Source organism: Cyprinus carpio, chromosome B13 (assembly GCF_018340385.1).
Source record: "Cyprinus carpio isolate SPL01 chromosome B13, ASM1834038v1, whole genome shotgun sequence".
Taxonomy (NCBI): domain Eukaryota; kingdom Metazoa; phylum Chordata; class Actinopteri; order Cypriniformes; family Cyprinidae; genus Cyprinus; species Cyprinus carpio.
Window position 1 is genome coordinate 28,254,374 of NC_056609.1, and position 18,883 is coordinate 28,273,256.

General features: G+C 36.2%; 1 protein-coding gene across 1 annotated transcript in view; it reads right to left on the reverse strand.

The window, feature by feature from the left end:
• LOC109049326 (potassium channel subfamily K member 12-like) overlaps positions 1-17,277 on the reverse strand; it is a 38,309-nt gene extending 21,032 nt beyond the window's left edge. The window contains exons 1-3 of the mRNA XM_042737562.1: positions 16,049-17,277; positions 15,687-15,768; positions 15,169-15,599 (exon numbers count right to left, since the gene is read on the reverse strand). Of these exons, the coding sequence (XP_042593496.1) occupies positions 15,169-15,508 (340 nt within the window). The 5' untranslated portion in view covers positions 15,509-15,599; positions 15,687-15,768; positions 16,049-17,277. The remainder of the gene's footprint in view (positions 1-15,168; positions 15,600-15,686; positions 15,769-16,048) is intronic.
• Positions 17,278-18,883: the final 1,606 nt, after the last annotated feature.

Sequence of the window (18,883 nt, forward strand, 5' to 3'; positions counted from 1 at the left end):
CCGTATTAGACAGAACTGTTAACGACGGCGAACAAGAGGGATAATGTGAGCTGTGTGCGCAGGCGCTGCCGTTATCAGCATCTTAAAAATAAATGTCCTGGTATCTGAATGCATTGGCCAAACAGAAAAAATTTTTGTCTGATGCCAATATTTGAAAATGCCAAATATCGGCCGATATATTGGCCTTGGCGAAATATCGGTTGACCAATATTCTGGACCATTGTCAAGTCAGCAGTCTTCCCCATTATTTTGGTTTCAAAGAACAACATATACCCAGAAATTATACTGTAGGGATGGTCATTTAATGAAACTTTAATGTAATTATTCTAATATTTTGAGATGCTGGATTTTTGACTTTCATCAGCTCACTGCAAAAAATGGCTTATCTTACTAAGTATTTTTGTCTGGTTTCTAATCAAAATATCTTACAATTCTTAAATCAAGATACTTTCACTAGATAAGCCAAATGACTAACGATATTTAGTCTTGTTTTAAAAAAACTAAATTAAGTGCATTTTGCTTAAAACAAGTACAATTATCTGCCAGTGGGGTAAGTAAAATATTCTTTAAACAAGAGTATTTTACTAGTACCCCACTGGCAGATCATTTTACAAGCTTTAAACTCTAATCATCAAAATAAAATGAAAAAAAGTAAATAAGGATGTTTTCATGTTTTGTTTTATATGTTGTGAATATATATTATATGAAAGTTTCACTGAAATGCTACAAAAAAAAAAAATATATATATATATATATATATATATATATATATATATATATATATATATATATATATATATATATCAAAGTTTCAAAAGTAAAAAAGTGAAGAATCATTCATAATAGCATTGACTTCATATCACGCATTCATCGCATTCAATATAATTTTTTTTCAAGTGAAATTGGTTCAATATATTCTTGATTCAAAATGAAATAAAAATTCCATATTTGTGCACTTTATTTTAGTCTGTTTCTAAACGGTCTAGTCATATGAACTCCTGTTATAGTGCTTTCTTGTCCTTTTTTGGAGGTCAGCAGCTCTTTTTTACTTTGTGCTGTCATTGATCGTCCTGCTCTATCTCATACATTATTCAGAATTTCACCTTTGTGCTCTACGAAAGAAAGTTAAACAGGTTTGAAATGACATGAGGTTGAGTGAATGATGGCAGAAATTACTTCTCTGGGTGAACTGTCTCTTTAATGATGGATTGTTGGCTTGCCACTCAGAATATTAGTTTTGTGTAAAAACGCATCTGACCTTTCCGATCAAACCAATATCTTGGATACTGATGAGATTTGTGATTCACTTCAGTTTCTGAAATGAAAAGGCATGAGGAGAATGTATGTATATTCAGTGAGGGATGTTTATGAGGTTATTGTGGTCTGTAGATAAGGCCATGACAGCAACAAATCTGTGGTTTTACTTAAAACAATAGCTGTCTGCTCCAGAGTGTGTATGCTGTGCTGTGTGTGATTGATCCTCTGTGTATGCAGACGCCATCCTCAGATGGAAACGCTCCGCATTGAGATTTATTTACAGTCTTTGTGTGTTTGCCGGGCCAGATCACGTACATGGATCAAGGGCGAGCGCAGGGATGACAGAGAGGATGCAGGCCAGAGATAAATGTACAAATAGGACAGGCAGTTTTCCTGACACTGATTTGTCACTGCGTGGGTGTATCTGTCTGTCTCAACTGCTGTGCAGCTTTAAATGCAAAGATCACTATAAAAAATACAGGTTTTGCAGTGCTGCTCATTAGCAATATTTGCAACAACAACCTAGCAACAGCCGGTACACCCTAGCAACCCCATATTAATGCCTAAATAACTAAAAACCAACTCAGCATCTGCACTGCAACTATCCAAAATATCTGAGCATTGGCAGGTTTTAAAAAGGCAACCCAGTCACATTTATTTAAAAAATGTAAAAAAACAGTTAATCTTAAGTTTACTGATGACCAACTGACAGTTCCTCTCTTGTATTAATAATTTACAGGATAAAAGATGCATAAAACAACTAACATGGTAGACAGCTTTAAAAGGTCAATTCAATTCCGATCAATTTTACAAACTTTAACGTAAATGAATGTAAAACAAGATACAGAGGGGTGAAAGCATTATAACAGTCTCATGATCTGGTGCTTGTGTCCTTTTTATGCAGAATTCATGAGCGAAATTAAATAAGTGTACAGAATTCCTAAAATACGGTTCACAAGTTCACACTTACACATAATAAACAGAGTAAAGGTTATGCGTATTTGACGTGTTGTCTGAGGGGAGGGCTCCGAGCTTGAAATTTTGGCCTGAACCCAGAGTTAACTGGGTTTATTAACTTTGTTAATAAAACACCATTAAGAGAATCTTCAGTGTTTCCAGAAAATAGCATGATAAGTATGCCCATGTAGTTTATTCACAATAAAAAGATGAAATGATTCTCTACATCATGGTAATTACCAAGAAAATTATGTCACAATGTCACAAATAATATTACAAAGAATTAATAAAAAATTTGATAATCATTCAGTCTTTTTATTTATTTATTTTAATTTTGGGGTATAATATATGACCCAGGCACAAGATCCACCCAACCAGAATGGACCTAAATAAAAAAAAATAAAAAAAAATGCAACCTTTATCACGTCTTTAATCACATTCTGACCGGTCCTGTCTCATTCAGTATCGGTGCTTGAGTACACACTGGTGAGAAAGCACACACGCCTTTTATGTGGCTACACGCCCTCTTCCATTTTTAACTTTGACATTTTCCAGCCCTCTGTTTTTACAGAGCGACCCAGGAGATCAGAGGGAGAGGGAGAGAGAGGGAAAGAGAGAGAGAGTGACTGAGGGACTGAGAGAGAGACAGAGAGTGAGACACAGAAAACACAATGAGGGACAAGGTGCTGCTCTCTGCTCCAGGAAATCTGATGATAAGCACAGCTATAAATGTCTATCAGGAGTCTCAGGATAGCATGCTATCATCCTACTCTTACTATTTTTGCAGCACACAGCATGTTTATTATGCACAATATGCCCATTATGGAATACCTGGATGATATCTGAATGCTGATATTGGAAAGTTTAAGTTCAAGTAGTTTGCAAAAGCACAACTGTGAAAACAATGAGGCTGTAAGTAGATGAGGTTACCTGTTTTTATCATAATGATGTTTAATGTCACCCACAACCTCTGTAGTCCCATTTAGCTAATTGTACTGCTGATGTATTTTATGTTGTACAATAAGATGTGAAAATATATTGTGCTTGTGTTAAAAACAGACCTTATTTTAGACCAAAAATGTATTCAAATGTACCCAATGGATTCAGGAGAATTCAGCTGCAGCACATGATTTTTCTTTTCAGCACACGATTTTATGAAAATTGGAATAAAACTGGCAAAATAAAAAACAAATTTGAAATCATAATGCATCATGCATCAAAGTCATGTAAGAACAAATGTAGCAAAATACTGTTTTAAAAGTCTTATCACAGTGTATTTCTTGCAGTTTCACATGAGTGAATCTCTTAAAACATGATCACGTCACATTCACCTCAAAAACAAAAGAACAAAATTAGAATGATGAATACTATGCATAAAAGAGAATGAAGCCTATTTTAGGACAGAATATGATTTTGAAATGTGACATTACTTTTTTAAAATGACAATTAGGCCCATTTCCCCAAACTTTCATTATTGTAATGCATGTAGAAACTTATTTTAAATTAGTTTTTCTGTAACTGCATTATTCTCAGATGATTCTCATTAGATTCTCAGTACTGTAAAACAATGATATTCATTCAAATCAGATAATGTGTTTTTTTATGCATAACAGTAATTAGAATTGTAAGGGTGCTCTGGCTTAATTTTCTTCATGCAAAAGTAAATTATATCTTTTTTTTGAGTATGGGATGAAACGCGACACAGACATGTTCTTCATATGGTTAGAGTGAACCAGACAAATTAAAGATTCGATCGGGAGCCTGGTTGAAACATGAGCCGAATTCCACAGAAAGGCAGATGTTGTTCAATCCTCCCAGCACCACAATCTGATAACCAACCAACTCTGTTTCAGAGAACAGCTTTCAACATTAACACCATTGGAACAATTATTGACAATTTCAATTCGAAGAAGAGATTGTCTAATTTGGGGCAAGTAATCGAAGAAATGGACAGTCTCAACCTCACATGTAAAGCCATGAGATTAAACAAGATCGTTGGATTGACTTCCCCCCACCTAGCAAAACCAGACTGAATTCCTAAGGAGGACCTGTTAACCCCTCTGGTCTCCACAGGACAATCCCTTACTCCCAAGAATGGCACAGGGAGAGAATGCCTTCCAATGCATATATGCACCAAAAATGAACTCAAAAAAGACTTCTAAATGGATATATCAGTCCCTTGCTCAACTCCATATCATACATGTAACCCCCACATTTGATTTTAATGTTTCTAATCATTTATTGTGTATGTCTTTTTAAATAAACTCTTGAATAGCTTAAGGGATTATATTCATGTTTAGTATGTGTGTGTTCGAATATTCTTGCTTGAAACGTTTCTGACCATCAGTTATTTGTCAAATGTATCATATCCTTGTTATAGGAATCATGTCCAAATTATACCTGCAAGAGCGGGGAAAAATTCGGACCACGAGCTTGATAAGATAACATATGATTTATGAATGGGTGGGACAAACATCGCAACACCACGAGAAAAGACAATATCTAATTGGTCAAGACAACATTTGAGGTGTGGCCAAAAGGCCAGTTTAAAATACTCAGGACGTACCATAAAATTTTGCTTTTAGCTTTGCTTGTAGTTTAAGCTTTAGTCATTCTTTTAGCTTTTGCTTTTAGCTTTTGTCAAGCTTTTGCTATCAGTCATGCCGGCTTTTAGCTTTGCTTGTATTTTTTTTTAAGCTTTTAGTCATGCTTTTAGTTTCTTTTAGCTTTTAGCTTTGCTTGTAGTTTAAGCTTTTAGTCATGCTTTGTCATCACTTTTAGCGTTCTTCGAGCGCCGTTCCAGCGTGCTTCGGCCTGCACGCCTGCTGCTACTTAGCCACGATGCAAGAAGAAACACCACCTAGTCTCGTCAAACTTTACTCTTTTCTTTTCCGTTTGAGAGTTTCTTGTTCTGAGTTAAGTTTTTGTAACGCCGTGTCTCCGAGTCTGACCTCGCGTGCCCGTCTGAAACTTCAACCAGCCCACAACTCTGCATCTTCAGCCAACGCCCAACAACCACGGGCTTCCCAAGTTCTCTTAAAACGACTACTGAACTTCCAGCCAATCCAGCAACTTCGGGAAACCCCCTTTTCAGCGACAACAAAGGGAACCCCGTTAAACAGGCAACGCAAGTAACCTCCAGACTCACATCTGTACTGGTGTTATCTAATATAATTTTAACCTCATTGAGGAACTCAGTGCGAGGGTTAATTAAGTGATTAAATGGTTGTTCATGTCTATGCAATTTCACGTATTGCTGTAAACTTGGGATTTCACATTTTCATTCTCTTTAACTCACTCTTTCCTAACGTTCTATCCTCCTGCAACTTGCAGTGAATGTGTGAGTGTGTGTGCTTATGTGTTAGATTAGTTTTATATGTCTAGATTTATCTAATAAAGCCTTATTTATATTGAAAAGAGAAGTATCTTGTGTTTTGTGCTCACAAGTTAATGTCTTAAACTGCTGTGATCTTGTTTACTGTGCTAATTAATAGTGTTTTCACTATACTTTGGATATTAATATCCAGCGCAGATTTGAGTGTTAAACGGCTCGTTCAGTTGAATCGCTGGCCGTTTCAGTGATCAGCCGTGAAACAGTGATTCTGTTCAAATTCCCTTTAAAATCTTAAATGATTCCCTTTGAGCTAAATTGACCTGTTTCCCTTACAATATGCACTTTATCCACCTTATTTTTGACGTAAGAGAAGGTTTGGCCATTTGTAACTTGAATGTGTGAGGCTTCCAGTGTCATTCACTTCTAGTTAGCAGTATTTGTTATCATTTTATTTTAATTCACTGTCGTAATCTTAAGCACACTGGTTTGTAGTGCAAAGAGTTTTATCGTTGCATTTTATTATTCTTCTTGTTCAGTAGCAGCTAATGAAACAGAAGTCTTGTGCATTCACCAAAAATAGCTTACTTCCACATTGCACAATAAAGTGAATACAGTACACAGTACACTACTATGCCATTCTCAAAACAGCCGCTGTGAATCTGATAGCTTGGGAACCACATTGGCCCTTCTGAATGAAACACTGCATTTCATTGACCCAGATGATATTTTAATGCATAACGATGGCTGATCAATGTATCATAATTCCCTAACCTGCAATGTGTAGTGTTTTTCACAAGTCAAGTCCATCAGTGCAAACAGCGTGTGATGGAACACAATGAAATTAAAGGAGTGAGAGCGAGAAAAGAGGGACGGGAAAGAGAGGGAATCCATTCCTCTGCATTAGCCGAGCAGGTTATATTGATAGATGAGTCTGAGGAGGAAGAGAATATCACTGAGGAGACAATGATGCATGATCCAATCAAACGCGTGGCTCACTGTGGAGTAACCGGAGCAAACTGCACTGATTACTACGACACGGGAGAGATCGATGAGAGAAAGACGAGTGCTGCAACGGGAATCCCCGAGGTTTACTCACACTACTGTCTATCTGACCTACGTCAACCAACTTTACAGCTCACCTCCCAAAAACACAAACATACAGTCATCATAACAAAATATTTTGGCCTAAATTTAAGATTTATGAATTTGAATTGCATATACAATTTCCATACATTTGGTTTGCACAGTTTCAACAAAAAGAAATAAACTTAATATGATGCATACTGTATAATATGTTAGTCATATATAAGTGACGTGACGTTGTGAAAGTGACGTGTGGGTAAGCTGTTGCCTAATAGTAAGAGAGTTTGACTCCTAACCCTAAGGCTGTGGGTTCGACTCTTGGGCCGGCAATACGACGACTGAGGTGTCCTTGAGCAAGGCACCGAACCCCCAACTGCTCCCAGGCGCCGCAGCATAAATAGCTGCCCACTGCTCCGGGTGTGTGTCTACGCTGGCATCTACACTCATATTGGGTGTTTTCTCTCTTATTCCGAGGTCACCGTGGCCACCAGATCCAGTCTGTATCCAAGTCAGATGGTCACTGCAGTCACCCGTATCCAGTATGTATCCAGCCCAGATGGTGGATCAGCACCTAGAAAGGACCTCTACAGCCCTGAAAGACAGCGGAGACCCGGTAGAGCCCCAGAGACAGATCCCCTGTAAGAGCCCTTGTCTCAGATGACCACCGGGATACCCACGAGAAAACAGATGATTCTTCTGCACAACCTGACTTTGCTGCAGACTGGAATTGAACTGCTGGTTTCGTTTTCAGAGGAGAACTGGCCCCCCGACTGAGCCTGGTTTCTCCCAAGGTTTTTTCTCCATTCTCTCACTGATGGAGTTTTGGTTCCTTGCCGCTGTCGCCTCTGGCTTGCTTAGTTTGGGGACACTTCATTTACAGGGATATCGTCGTTGACTTGATTGCAAATTATTGCACAGATACCATTTAAACTGAACTGAGCTGCAATGATGACATCACTGAATTCAATGATGAAAACTGTCATTTTGTATTAATTATTGACACACTGTTTTCCTAATTAATGTTGTTCAGTTGCTTTGACGCAATCTTTTTTGTTTAAAGTGCTATATAAATAAAGATGACTTGATTTGTTTTGTGTTTTGTGTGCTGTGTGTGTGCACTTTGGATGGGTTAAATGCAGAGCACAAATTCTGAGTATGGGTCACCATACTTGGCTGTATGTCATGTCACATCACTTTTTCACAAACTTAATGCGACGCATATTTGACAGTCATACGTAAATGAAACAGGCAACAATGACAAAAAAAAAAAAAAAAAACAGGTATGACTCTCCATTTAAAAAATATTCTAATAAATTTTTATAATATTTAATATTATACTAATATAAAAACATTAATTCAAACTGCTTAGAATAAGGATAAATCTGTTAATTGTGAAAAAATTACATTTATTTAGTTATTCAGTAAACCTGCTTATTGTAGAATTAATGCTTGTTTTTTTTAAAACTTTTTCAGTATTTATTTATTTATTATGGATTATTTAAAACTTTAGCCAGCTCATTTATGTATATGACTGACAAATATTCATCTGGATGGATATTTCATATGCAATTCAAATGCATAAATCTTCAATTTAGGACTAATTTGTGGAGTGTATGCTTTTTTGCATGATCTTTTTCTATGGAACACAAAAAAGAGAAATTTCCACTATTAACACTGCAGGTTGTGTTGTGAAGTAAAGAAACGTATCTTTTTATGTTTTTTTTATTCATGGAGGGAAAAAAGAGTGAGTAAAGACAGGAAGGTATGTATGGATGACATTCTAAACCTTCAAATAACACAGAGGAGGAAGAAACTGTGAGAATCTGGAACACGCCTCTGCTTGTGGAGTCGGCGGCGGTGGGATTCAGAGCTCGTCTCTCCCGAGAGTCTCTAGAAATCACTTTCTGTTCAGACAGGCGTGTAATAGGCTGAGCTCGCACAACTACTGTATGCACTTTTGTTCTATCGGTGTCCTCCAACCAAACCCAACAGATCCGCTCCGTCACCACACAGGTCAAAGGGAAGAGATGGCCAGATCTAGACTCATTTAAAACTGCTTCGTCAACTCGTTTTCAGCTTTTGCCCACATGCCTTTTGACTTTTACACTACTGTTAGAGTCTGAGAAAATGTTTCAACAGTTCAACACTGATGCCAATTCTAAATCAGGCCAAAAATGTTTCTTTTGTTCCAATTGGGAATAAAAATCATAATTGAGATCTTCCTTAATATCTCAATTGCTCCCACATGACAGTAAGATTAAGTGAAGAGCTTCAGCAAAAGTGCAGGCTGCGATGTTTCTACTGAGAAAAATACTCATGTTTAGATCTCAAGTGTTGCTCATTCGGCAAAGTCTGCAATCAAATATCAGAAATCTCAATATGAACTCAACATTTATTATTAAATTCTTCCAAGACCATGATATGAACTGTTATATACATCAATTTTATAGCTCTATTCTTTTACTTTTATGCTAACAATTGACTCATTTCTGTTTTACCTCTCCTGTGGGATTTTAGGAAGCACATCAAAGATGAAGCTGGTATGTATAATTAAGAACTCTATAATGTCTCCTGAGCAATACAGTACTCCTCCAGAAGCTTGCAAGTATACACTGCACACTGCAGTCCCAATGATAATTCATCATTCAGACACCCATCTATTCTAAAACATTATTAAACACAGAACTGTGCTATAAACAACAATGCAAATCATTTGACTTAGCGGTGTCTATTTTTATTTCTCATAAACAAATGTTATACTTTTATGAAAAATTACTTTTAAGCCTTTAATTCTCATGCTGTTCCCAAAATGGAACACAGTAAACATCTTACAAATCGAGTGGTTTCAATCTGCACAAGGGAGTGCTAGAGAAAATTTATAGAAAAACAGTGACACAAACACACACACACATTTATATATATATATATATATAATTATTATTATTAATTATTATTATTATTGTTATTACTCATGTAACTTAACCATGTAATCTTTAATAAAAAAAAATTATAATAAAAAAAAAAAAACTTGAAGTATACATTAGTGCAAAGATTGGACAATAATCCTTTTTATCCAACAGCTTGTCAATCAGGTGATATTGCAGCAATTAACAAACAAAAACAATCCAATCAATTCCTGATGGACAAAACTGAGTCCTGTCCAGAAGCCATTTCAAGTAATCCATCACATCAGAGAAGAAAAGTCGATTGCAATATCTGTTTACTTTAAAAAAAAAAACTTATATTTACAAAATAATTACTAAATATATATTAAAATAAAACAACAACAATAATGTGATGTAATGTAATGTAATTTATTTTAAATATATTTAACGCATATTTAAAACATACATTTTTCATTAAAAATTTTTTTGGCAAGGTTTATAAAATTGTATATAGAATTAGTTTATAGGTTTATAGGATTGATTTTCAGGATGGGGGTTTCATGTACAAGGATGATCATATTTGGGGGTCCATGATCATATAAAACCGCTGTCCTAGAATACACATGATCTCTAATTATCCAGCTCTGCATAAAGCTATGAAAGCTGCTTCCTTAATTAAATAAATGAAAAAGTTAACATAAACAGCCAAGTAAAGTTTGGAATTCATAAAATGTTTTTATTAATAGTAGACTTATTCATGTGTTGCTTGGGATTCTCAGTTGTTAGCGTCTGGCCACTAATGAAGCTCTCCTGTCTTGCTGATGTGAGTGATGAGTGATGGTTGTAGCCTCCAGAAAGAGCTCTGCATCAGACATTTTCTTAAAGCATGTTACTAACCGCCTGTCTTACACAAAGTGTCCTCTCACCCTGAGCTGAAGCCACACTGCTGTTCAGATCCAGCATGACTAGAAAAACTCAAATACTTCTGCTAACAGACAATCAGAAATAGAATGAACAGAGTGCTTTATTCAATTTGGTTATTCTGTATAATTTAAATGATGCATCTTAAATTTGGCTGCTGTCATTTGTGATAAAGCAAGCACCACATGCATTTAGTTTTCTTTTGTGGTGCACAAAAGTTATCAACATTTGGGCACAATTTGTCTCATGTTTAGTACATTTATACTGCCTTAGCACATTTTAAAGTCTGCCTAGTGGTTTCATGTACCGTTTAAAAGTTGGGGTCTTTATGATATTTTTATAGGAAATTAATACTTTTATTCAGCAAGGATGCATTGAATTAATCAAAAGTGACAATAAAGATATTTATAATGTCATAAAAGATTTCTATTTTAAAGGTGCTGTATGTAGGATTGACACCGAGTGGTTGAACTAGGTATTACAGTCCAAATTCTAAATATTGGAGAGGGTCTTTTTCACCAGGCCCCTCCTCCTCAGACTTTTACACACGCAGGTTGCCAGATTGACGACACAAACAGGAACGAGCGCACTTGACAATGAATTAAATGAAATACGCTGTGTTTTTCTCCAACTGGCAACCAGGGGTGCCGAAATACAATTGGGTAAACTGGCAGTGGGCGGGTTTCACAAACAAAAACAGAGACCGACATTCCGGACCGGAACACACATTTTCCAAGGAGAATAACCAACTGTTTTTCAGATAAACAAGTACGTTAACTCAGCATTTTTCTTAAATATCTGCAAATATATTATGGTATTTATATGCTTTAGTAGTGTCAAAATCTTACACACAGCACCTTTAATTAAATGCTGTACTTTTGTACTTTTTATTAATCAGAGAATCCTGGGGAAAAAAAAAATGCATCATGGTTTCCAGAAAAATATGAAACAGCAAGACTGTTTTCAACAGTGATAATAATAATAAATGCTTCAAATCAACTTATTAGAATGATTTCTGAAGGATCATTTGACACTGAAGACTGGAGTAATGATGCTGAAAATTCAGCTTTGCATCAAAGAAATAAATTACATTTTAAAATATATTCAAATAGAAAACAATTATTTTAAATTGTAATAATATTTCAGAATATTACTGTATTTTGATGGAAAAAAATGTTTTTTTGTTGTTATAATATTTTTGAATGTTACAGTATTTTTGAATGGCATTACATATAATAAATGATGCATTTATTAAATTCTATTAAAATGTTGTAAGAAAATCTTTTCAACCTTGGCTAATAAACTTATCTGAAGACACTCTGTATGTTTGTTTGCACAAACACATAATTGTAAACAACTTTTTTATATATACAGTATATCTATCTATCTATCTATCTATCTATATATATCTATCTATCTATCTATCTATCTATATATATATATATATACTGTATGTCTTCCTTTCCACTGCATGAAATTAATCTATACAGTATGTGCAATCTATACAGTAGGTCCTGGGAATGTTTACCAGCAAACAGAATTATTAATCAATCATTTAAAATTCTGTTTATCATTATTGTTTCAGAAACAACTGATTGACTGCGAATCAATTTTCCCCATAATAATGTCTGAGTGAGCCTGTGACTCACTGTGTGTGAAATGGCAGGGGGTTTCACTTAGATGAGGAGGAAGCGCCTACGTCGTCCCTAGAAAAACCCCCATCATGACAAAGCCTGAGCACCTCACATTCACTGGCTTTGAAGCTCTTCCGGAGACGGGAGGTATATAGAGACTTCACACTGAGATGAAAGGAAGATGGAGACTGAGATGGAAGTACAATGCACAAAACACACATTAATTTAAGCTTAGCAGCTAAATAAAGCAGGATTTTCCTTGCTAGACTGTACTGTGCTTTAGTAGTCCCGCAGAGACAGGGTTTTGACTGCGATCATGTAAATCGACCACATTCGTTTAGTTTCACATGGCATTTAGAGACAAGTTTATCTGAAATAGTAGTTATAATAAAGATTTTTTCCCATTGAAAAAGAAAAAATAAAATAAATTACCACAAACATGTAAAAACTGTGATAAGAATCAAAAGTAAGTGCTGTTTTTATAAACAAATCAGAACAGTTTGATGCCGCTAACCAGGCAAACTTGGTGAATCCGGGCATTAATTTAGTTAACATTGAATGGAAATGTTCCATAGGCCTATAATACCATAATTACCACAATAATACTGAAAGTTCACTACTTGAAACATTAAAAATTAATTGAAATAAAATATACATATAAAAATAATATTAAAAATAGTTTTATTTATTTTCATTTTAACTTGAAGTAACAAAATAAACTAATAAATAAAGATATATACAGTGTGTGTGTGTGTGTGTGTAATGTGTGTATGTATATATATATATATATATATATATATATATATATATATATATATATATATATATATATATATATATATATTTAATGTATGTATACAGTATATACATAAACTATACAAACAATTTCAAAAAATTTACCCTTATGTTTAAATTTAATAAAATTTTAACTTATTTTTAAGTTAAAAAAATGAAAAAATCTAATTCAAAATACTGACAAGAACTATAATAATGTATCTAAAAAAACAGTGCATGGCACACAACTTAATTTCCTGGCATACTAGTGCAATCTGACTGCCGGAAATAGCAACAAGCCAGTCAATCAGACTGAAAAACTGCCAATTTTTGTGTACAATATGCATGAAATGGTCAGTAAATGATATCTGAAGTTAAGACTAAATTCTGTGTGCTGTTTGCTAATAAAGCAGAGAACATCCAATTATTTGCAAACCAGCATTCAGAAACTTTCTCTGAATAGGAAATAAATGCATGCACACATCTCCACACCCAATCCCGAAGCTTTTAAACAAGTGGAGGAGGATAGCATTTAAACTCGACAGAGAATGGCCTCGCCGTCAATCTACACCCTATTTTTCATTTGCGAAGGCGGCCACTGGCTATCCATAGAGCATGCAAGGTTGCGTGAAGCCACTTCGATGACAGTACTGCTGAATACATTACTCAGAACTACAAAGTGCACGGCTATTGATTATTCACTGCAGATGGAAAGTGCAGGAGCCAAGGTCCATAGGAAGCAAATACACACAATAACCAGAGGGCGGCCTCAGAGGGATACTTGCACTTTAGCGACCTATAACAGGGTAAATGTTATCCAGGACATGTGGGCATCAGCACATTTGGTTTTTGGGACATGAGCCCCACAGCAAACTGCAAGCCTGAGGCTTGGTCCTGAATGCAGAGAGTTGGCTTGGCTCGGCCTCAGCCTGTTACCCATGAGACCGTCAACACTAGAGGGTGTTTATTGGTCTTCAGAGGACTTATGCTGGAGAAATGCCAATGGAAAAGTGAAGTCTCCGCAGAGAGCAAGGAAATGTTGCCTCAACAAGGCAAAAGTGCACCACGAGTTTCCATGAAAGGTCACGGGGTCAGGCAAGGTGCCAGAGGCTGTTGCTGACAAAAAATAAAAACAGCACTTGAATTGCTGCTGTACTAATTTGCATTTATGAGCCATGAAGTTCTATTCTGGGTATACAGTGTTACAAAAGCAAACTGGACAAGACAAACCTATAATATCACACACATAAATAGATACAGACTGCATTTTATATCGATCTTTGGGGAAACCTTTTATGTGCAGGCTTTTAAACATTGTAAATCAGTTAAATTTGAGTGGATTGCACTCAGAAAGAAAACCCAAAACTGCAGCTCTTAAAGGGATAGTTCACCCCAAAAATAACACAAAACCAATTGTTCTCACATGTCTTTTCCATACAATGAAAGTGGACAGTGATTTATAACTCCAAGCTCTGAAGGAAAAACAAAAGGACTTTAAAGGAGTCCATATAATTTGTGTCCTACATTCCAAGTCTTCTGAAGTCACAATAGCTTTGAACGAGTTAAAGACTGAAAATCATATTGAAAATATTAGGCATCTGCCACAGTTCTCATATAGAATTTATATATGCATACTTGCATATTCCAATTTGGTCCATCAAGACTGTTAGGTTTGACTCCTAATAGCTGATTGTGACACAATAAGCTTGAATATGTGCAACCACAAATGAGATTTTATATCTATAACAGAGATGATTTTCAGCAATTAACAGTCTCAATAGCTCTTGTCTACATCAACTTCCAATGTACCTTAGCAATAGGTTGAACAAACACAGCCGTAACCAGCTAAAAATATGTTCCTACATTTACATTTTGCTAACGTTCCAGTTAGGTTATGAAAACGATATTTCTGAATGTTCTCTGAACAGCAGCATTTTAAATGTTTTTAAAAAAAAATGTTAATGAAAGATTCCATTTAAACAATTTGCAAACAATGAGAATGTTTGTTTAGAACGTTCTAAAACAAATAGTAACATTTAAAAAAAAAAAAAAACGTTTCAGAAAAAAGAAACGTTCAATGAACTATTTATAAATATTTATATATTGTTGTGTTAACGTTTTGAGAACATAAAAACCAACGTTCTACTAATGTTACAAGAACAGGAAGTTTTGAGAACATTTTATGTTTTAATGACTGTCATCAAACATGAGCAAAAGTGACAATTTTTGAGTCAACCGTCTTTTAAGAAAAGCACTGAAATCCTTTTCCAGTAGCCCAAGAATATTAATTATCAATTAGAAAATCGAGCATTTGGTAACTTACCTATAGTAGACACCACTGTGCCAACAAAATAAAAGGCTCCTGTAAAATCCCATCTGGGTCGAAGAGCATCGACCCGAACTCCAGCAGCAATCGCAGCCTCGTACTCTTTCAGGAAGGAGCTCAGATCCTGCAAGCTGATATTGAACGTATCGCTAAAGTTCAGGAGGGTCCGGTTCCAGCGCCCGTGTGCTCGCAGCTCGGACGGCCTCTCGATGGCGGAAAACACCGCAGCGCCGCACAGCAGGTACACAATGATGAGCACGGCGAGCAACAGAAAGCGCCCATTGTCTTCGTTGATGTGAAGGGAGCGGCAGCCCTGCAGTCGCTGCGCCGGCATCATCCAGATTTCAGCACCACGGGCGCAGTGGACAGCGACCAATGCAATGACATGGATCCTCTAGAGCTGCGCCTTCAGGAGCATCCAAGACCTCCTGAGATCATGTTAATAATGGGATAATATGCATCAAGCACGGCAGAGAAGTTCTGAATAAGAGAAAGACTTAATTTGAGACACTTACCAGGTTAATTTATCCATTTCTCATTACCAAAGCACGGATCCTTCAGAGCTGCTGCTTTAGGACACTCTAATCTTCTAGGATCCTATTGCACGTTAACAATACGAGAGCATTTGTATCAAACAGGAAAAATACGTTTCGGAAAAAGAGAAAGAACTGATTTAAGACTTAAATACATTTCTACTTTTAACTCCTTTCTGTTTAAGAAAATTTCAAATGTTAATATCAACAATGCATTTTACTTATAAACTGTTACTTTCTAAACAACCTTTCCAAAAGCTGCATGCCAAATGTCCTTTAATTAAAACACCACTTGTGGATTCGCTTTAGTAGGTTAGATTTAGTTGGTTAAATACTGGACTCACCCTCGTGCTCAATAAAGTAGCTCTCCGTCCATTCCCGTCTCCATCCCATTGATTGTTCATCCACATAAATCCACCTCTAAATTGTTGAGTTGCAAGCCAAAATCCTTTGAATTTCCAAGATTCCTGGTTGTGTTTTATTGCGGGGATGCAGCAGTGTGTCCTGCCTTTCCATGTTGCGGGTGAAGCATCAGCTCATCCTTTGGGTCGCTGCGCCAAATCTCTCGTCCCGTGAATCACATTAATTTATGCTTCAGTGAAAGATACAGCGGGCTAAATGCAAATAAAGACATTTAGCGACCATATGAGGGAGATTTTTGCACTTTTTTTGTGAGGCAGATCTCCAGTCTATCCGCTGTGGGATGTTTGATGCCCGCAGTCCTAATGAGGCTGATCTGGTTCAGATCAAATCTGTGCGCACTACAGTAATACTATGATTTACAGAAACACGGAGAACATCTTTAATGCTTTCTAGGGTATATTTTTCACCTCACTGATCATTTATCAAAGTTAGATTTAAAATATGAAATCTACAGCTAATGGTAGTTTGAAAAATAACTTAAAAATAAAATACCTTCTTTCTTTAACTGCTTACGTCCCATTTTCTCCTTGCTATAGAAAATATAGAATATTTTCCACGTTATTTGACACTTAGGTTAATGGTTTTTTTCTGCTTCGTGTGTTCTTTAGTATTTAAACCCTCTTTTCCACCCTGATCCTTTCATTCAAGCAATTCTGTTTTATTTCACCTCTGTTTTGCGTCATAAATTTGTTTTTGTTGTTTTGGAGGGAACCGCAAAGACGTTGAATCGAAGAGCGCGCGGAGCACTTTTTCCCGCTCTTTTTCCACAAACAGCTCTCGCAATTGGATGGGACCGCCAAAAACATCCGCCTTGAGGAGAAATTTGTCGACAATAACGCGATAAATGTGGCAAATGTTGGTTCCATTCCTCAGTAAGTCCATTTCGCGCCGCTTGCGCACGCGTTGCCACAAACTCCTCACAAATCACGAGGAACGATGCGGCACGCGCTACTACAACTGCCGCGCGCACTCGCGCGCACCGCGGTAACAGTAAGAGGTGGGTCTGTTTTTTTCTGACAATTAATCGATGGCATAATTACCTGCGGCCAGCATTACCAATGCCAATTGCGAGTCCTGACGCAGTAATGGATGAGTCTGACTGCAATGCAATGGCTGGCATGTTTAAATTCCACAGCCTTTCATGCAGTAAGTGCTGGATTACATAAATTAGGCGTTTCCTGAACGGTCAGGTCATACTGTACAATACAGTTTTCATGCTACAGCGTAGATTAATCCAAATTAAAAACATCTACTTAAAGGAATAGTGCACTCATTAAATAATCACTATAATTTTACTCATAATCATCTACATTAAAAATGCATTTAAATTTTAGCTGTTGTTCTTAGCAGAATGTCAAAGCTGATTTTTTTTCTACATTAGGGGTGTTTTCACTCACTTTTATTGATTGGACAGCTGTCTGGTCTTGTGGAGAAAAAATGGTAGATGCATTTTTGATGGAAAGCAATGTAATCAAGGTGCAATGACAGGCATATAAGATGGAATATTAAAATGCATAGTTGTTCAGGCCACATGCATAAACTTTACATCTCTCAAACCGAGCAAAGTCACCATACAACAGTTTGTGAGCCCCAAGTTTAGTGACCAAGTGTACAGTAAATATACATAAGCTCAATTACAAGTCAAAAACACCATAAGAGTAGTAAATATGACTTGAGGGCTCGCAAATGTGTGAATTTACAATTGTTATGCACTGAAAATATGCCACATATCATTGATGTTTGTGCATATTTAAACCAGGTGATTAAAAGACATGCAAGACCCAATGACATTTCAAGTCAAAATCGGCTTGCTTTTGCTAAAAACATGTGCTCGATTAATGAATAATTAAATCATTATACATTTTGGGCAAACCACTCCTATAAACAGATGTAGTGTAACTGTTAACAGATGGTTAGACAAAGGTAAAAAAAAATCCACTTGCAAGAAGAATTCGCCCTGAAACAAGAGAGTGATGGAGATTACAGATCTGTTCTGTCACCACTGTGCCCTTGAAAAAAAATCACTTAACCCCATTTTGCTCTAGAGGAGACATGATACTTGATTCATCAGCTTACCCCAGACTGATTTCCCTTTCTTCTCTGGAGTCCAATTCAGAGCTTCACTTCTGATATAGAAGGCCCTTTCCAACACATGAAATTCGAGTTAATCAAAACATTAAATAATGTTATCCAAAACTGGTAACATGAATGCAATATTTTAGTCCAGCTGGTCTACACACCACTGTTCAATACTGTGTAGGATGATGAATTCATTATGCAATTAAATGCCTAAACTTAAAGGGATAGTCCATGCAAAATCATTTATCATTTACTTTCTTTCTTTAGTGTAAGATAAAAGAATATATTTTAAGAATCAGTCTATCTGTCAATCTATCTGCATTTAAGAAAATTTGTGGAACTTAACATGCTCATAAAAACCAGATTTACTTTCAGCCTCAATGCCACCATGCAGTTGTTCCCAGATCAGACTGGCTGTAAACAGCCTTTTCATTAATGAGTTTTCAAGCCAATTGACTTAAAAAAAGTGTGTCCAAAATGCAATATTTACTTGTTTTGAGAATTTCATTATTCAACAAGTGCCCAATTCCCTGGGTTATTAACCCTGACAATGGCAAAATCAATCAACCCTCTCCTTTCACACACACTCTACTGCTAATAATGTAGATCAAGACCATGATGATGATGATAGTAACAATAGGGATAAACAAGGCCTCTGTTTTAATATAAAGCAAACA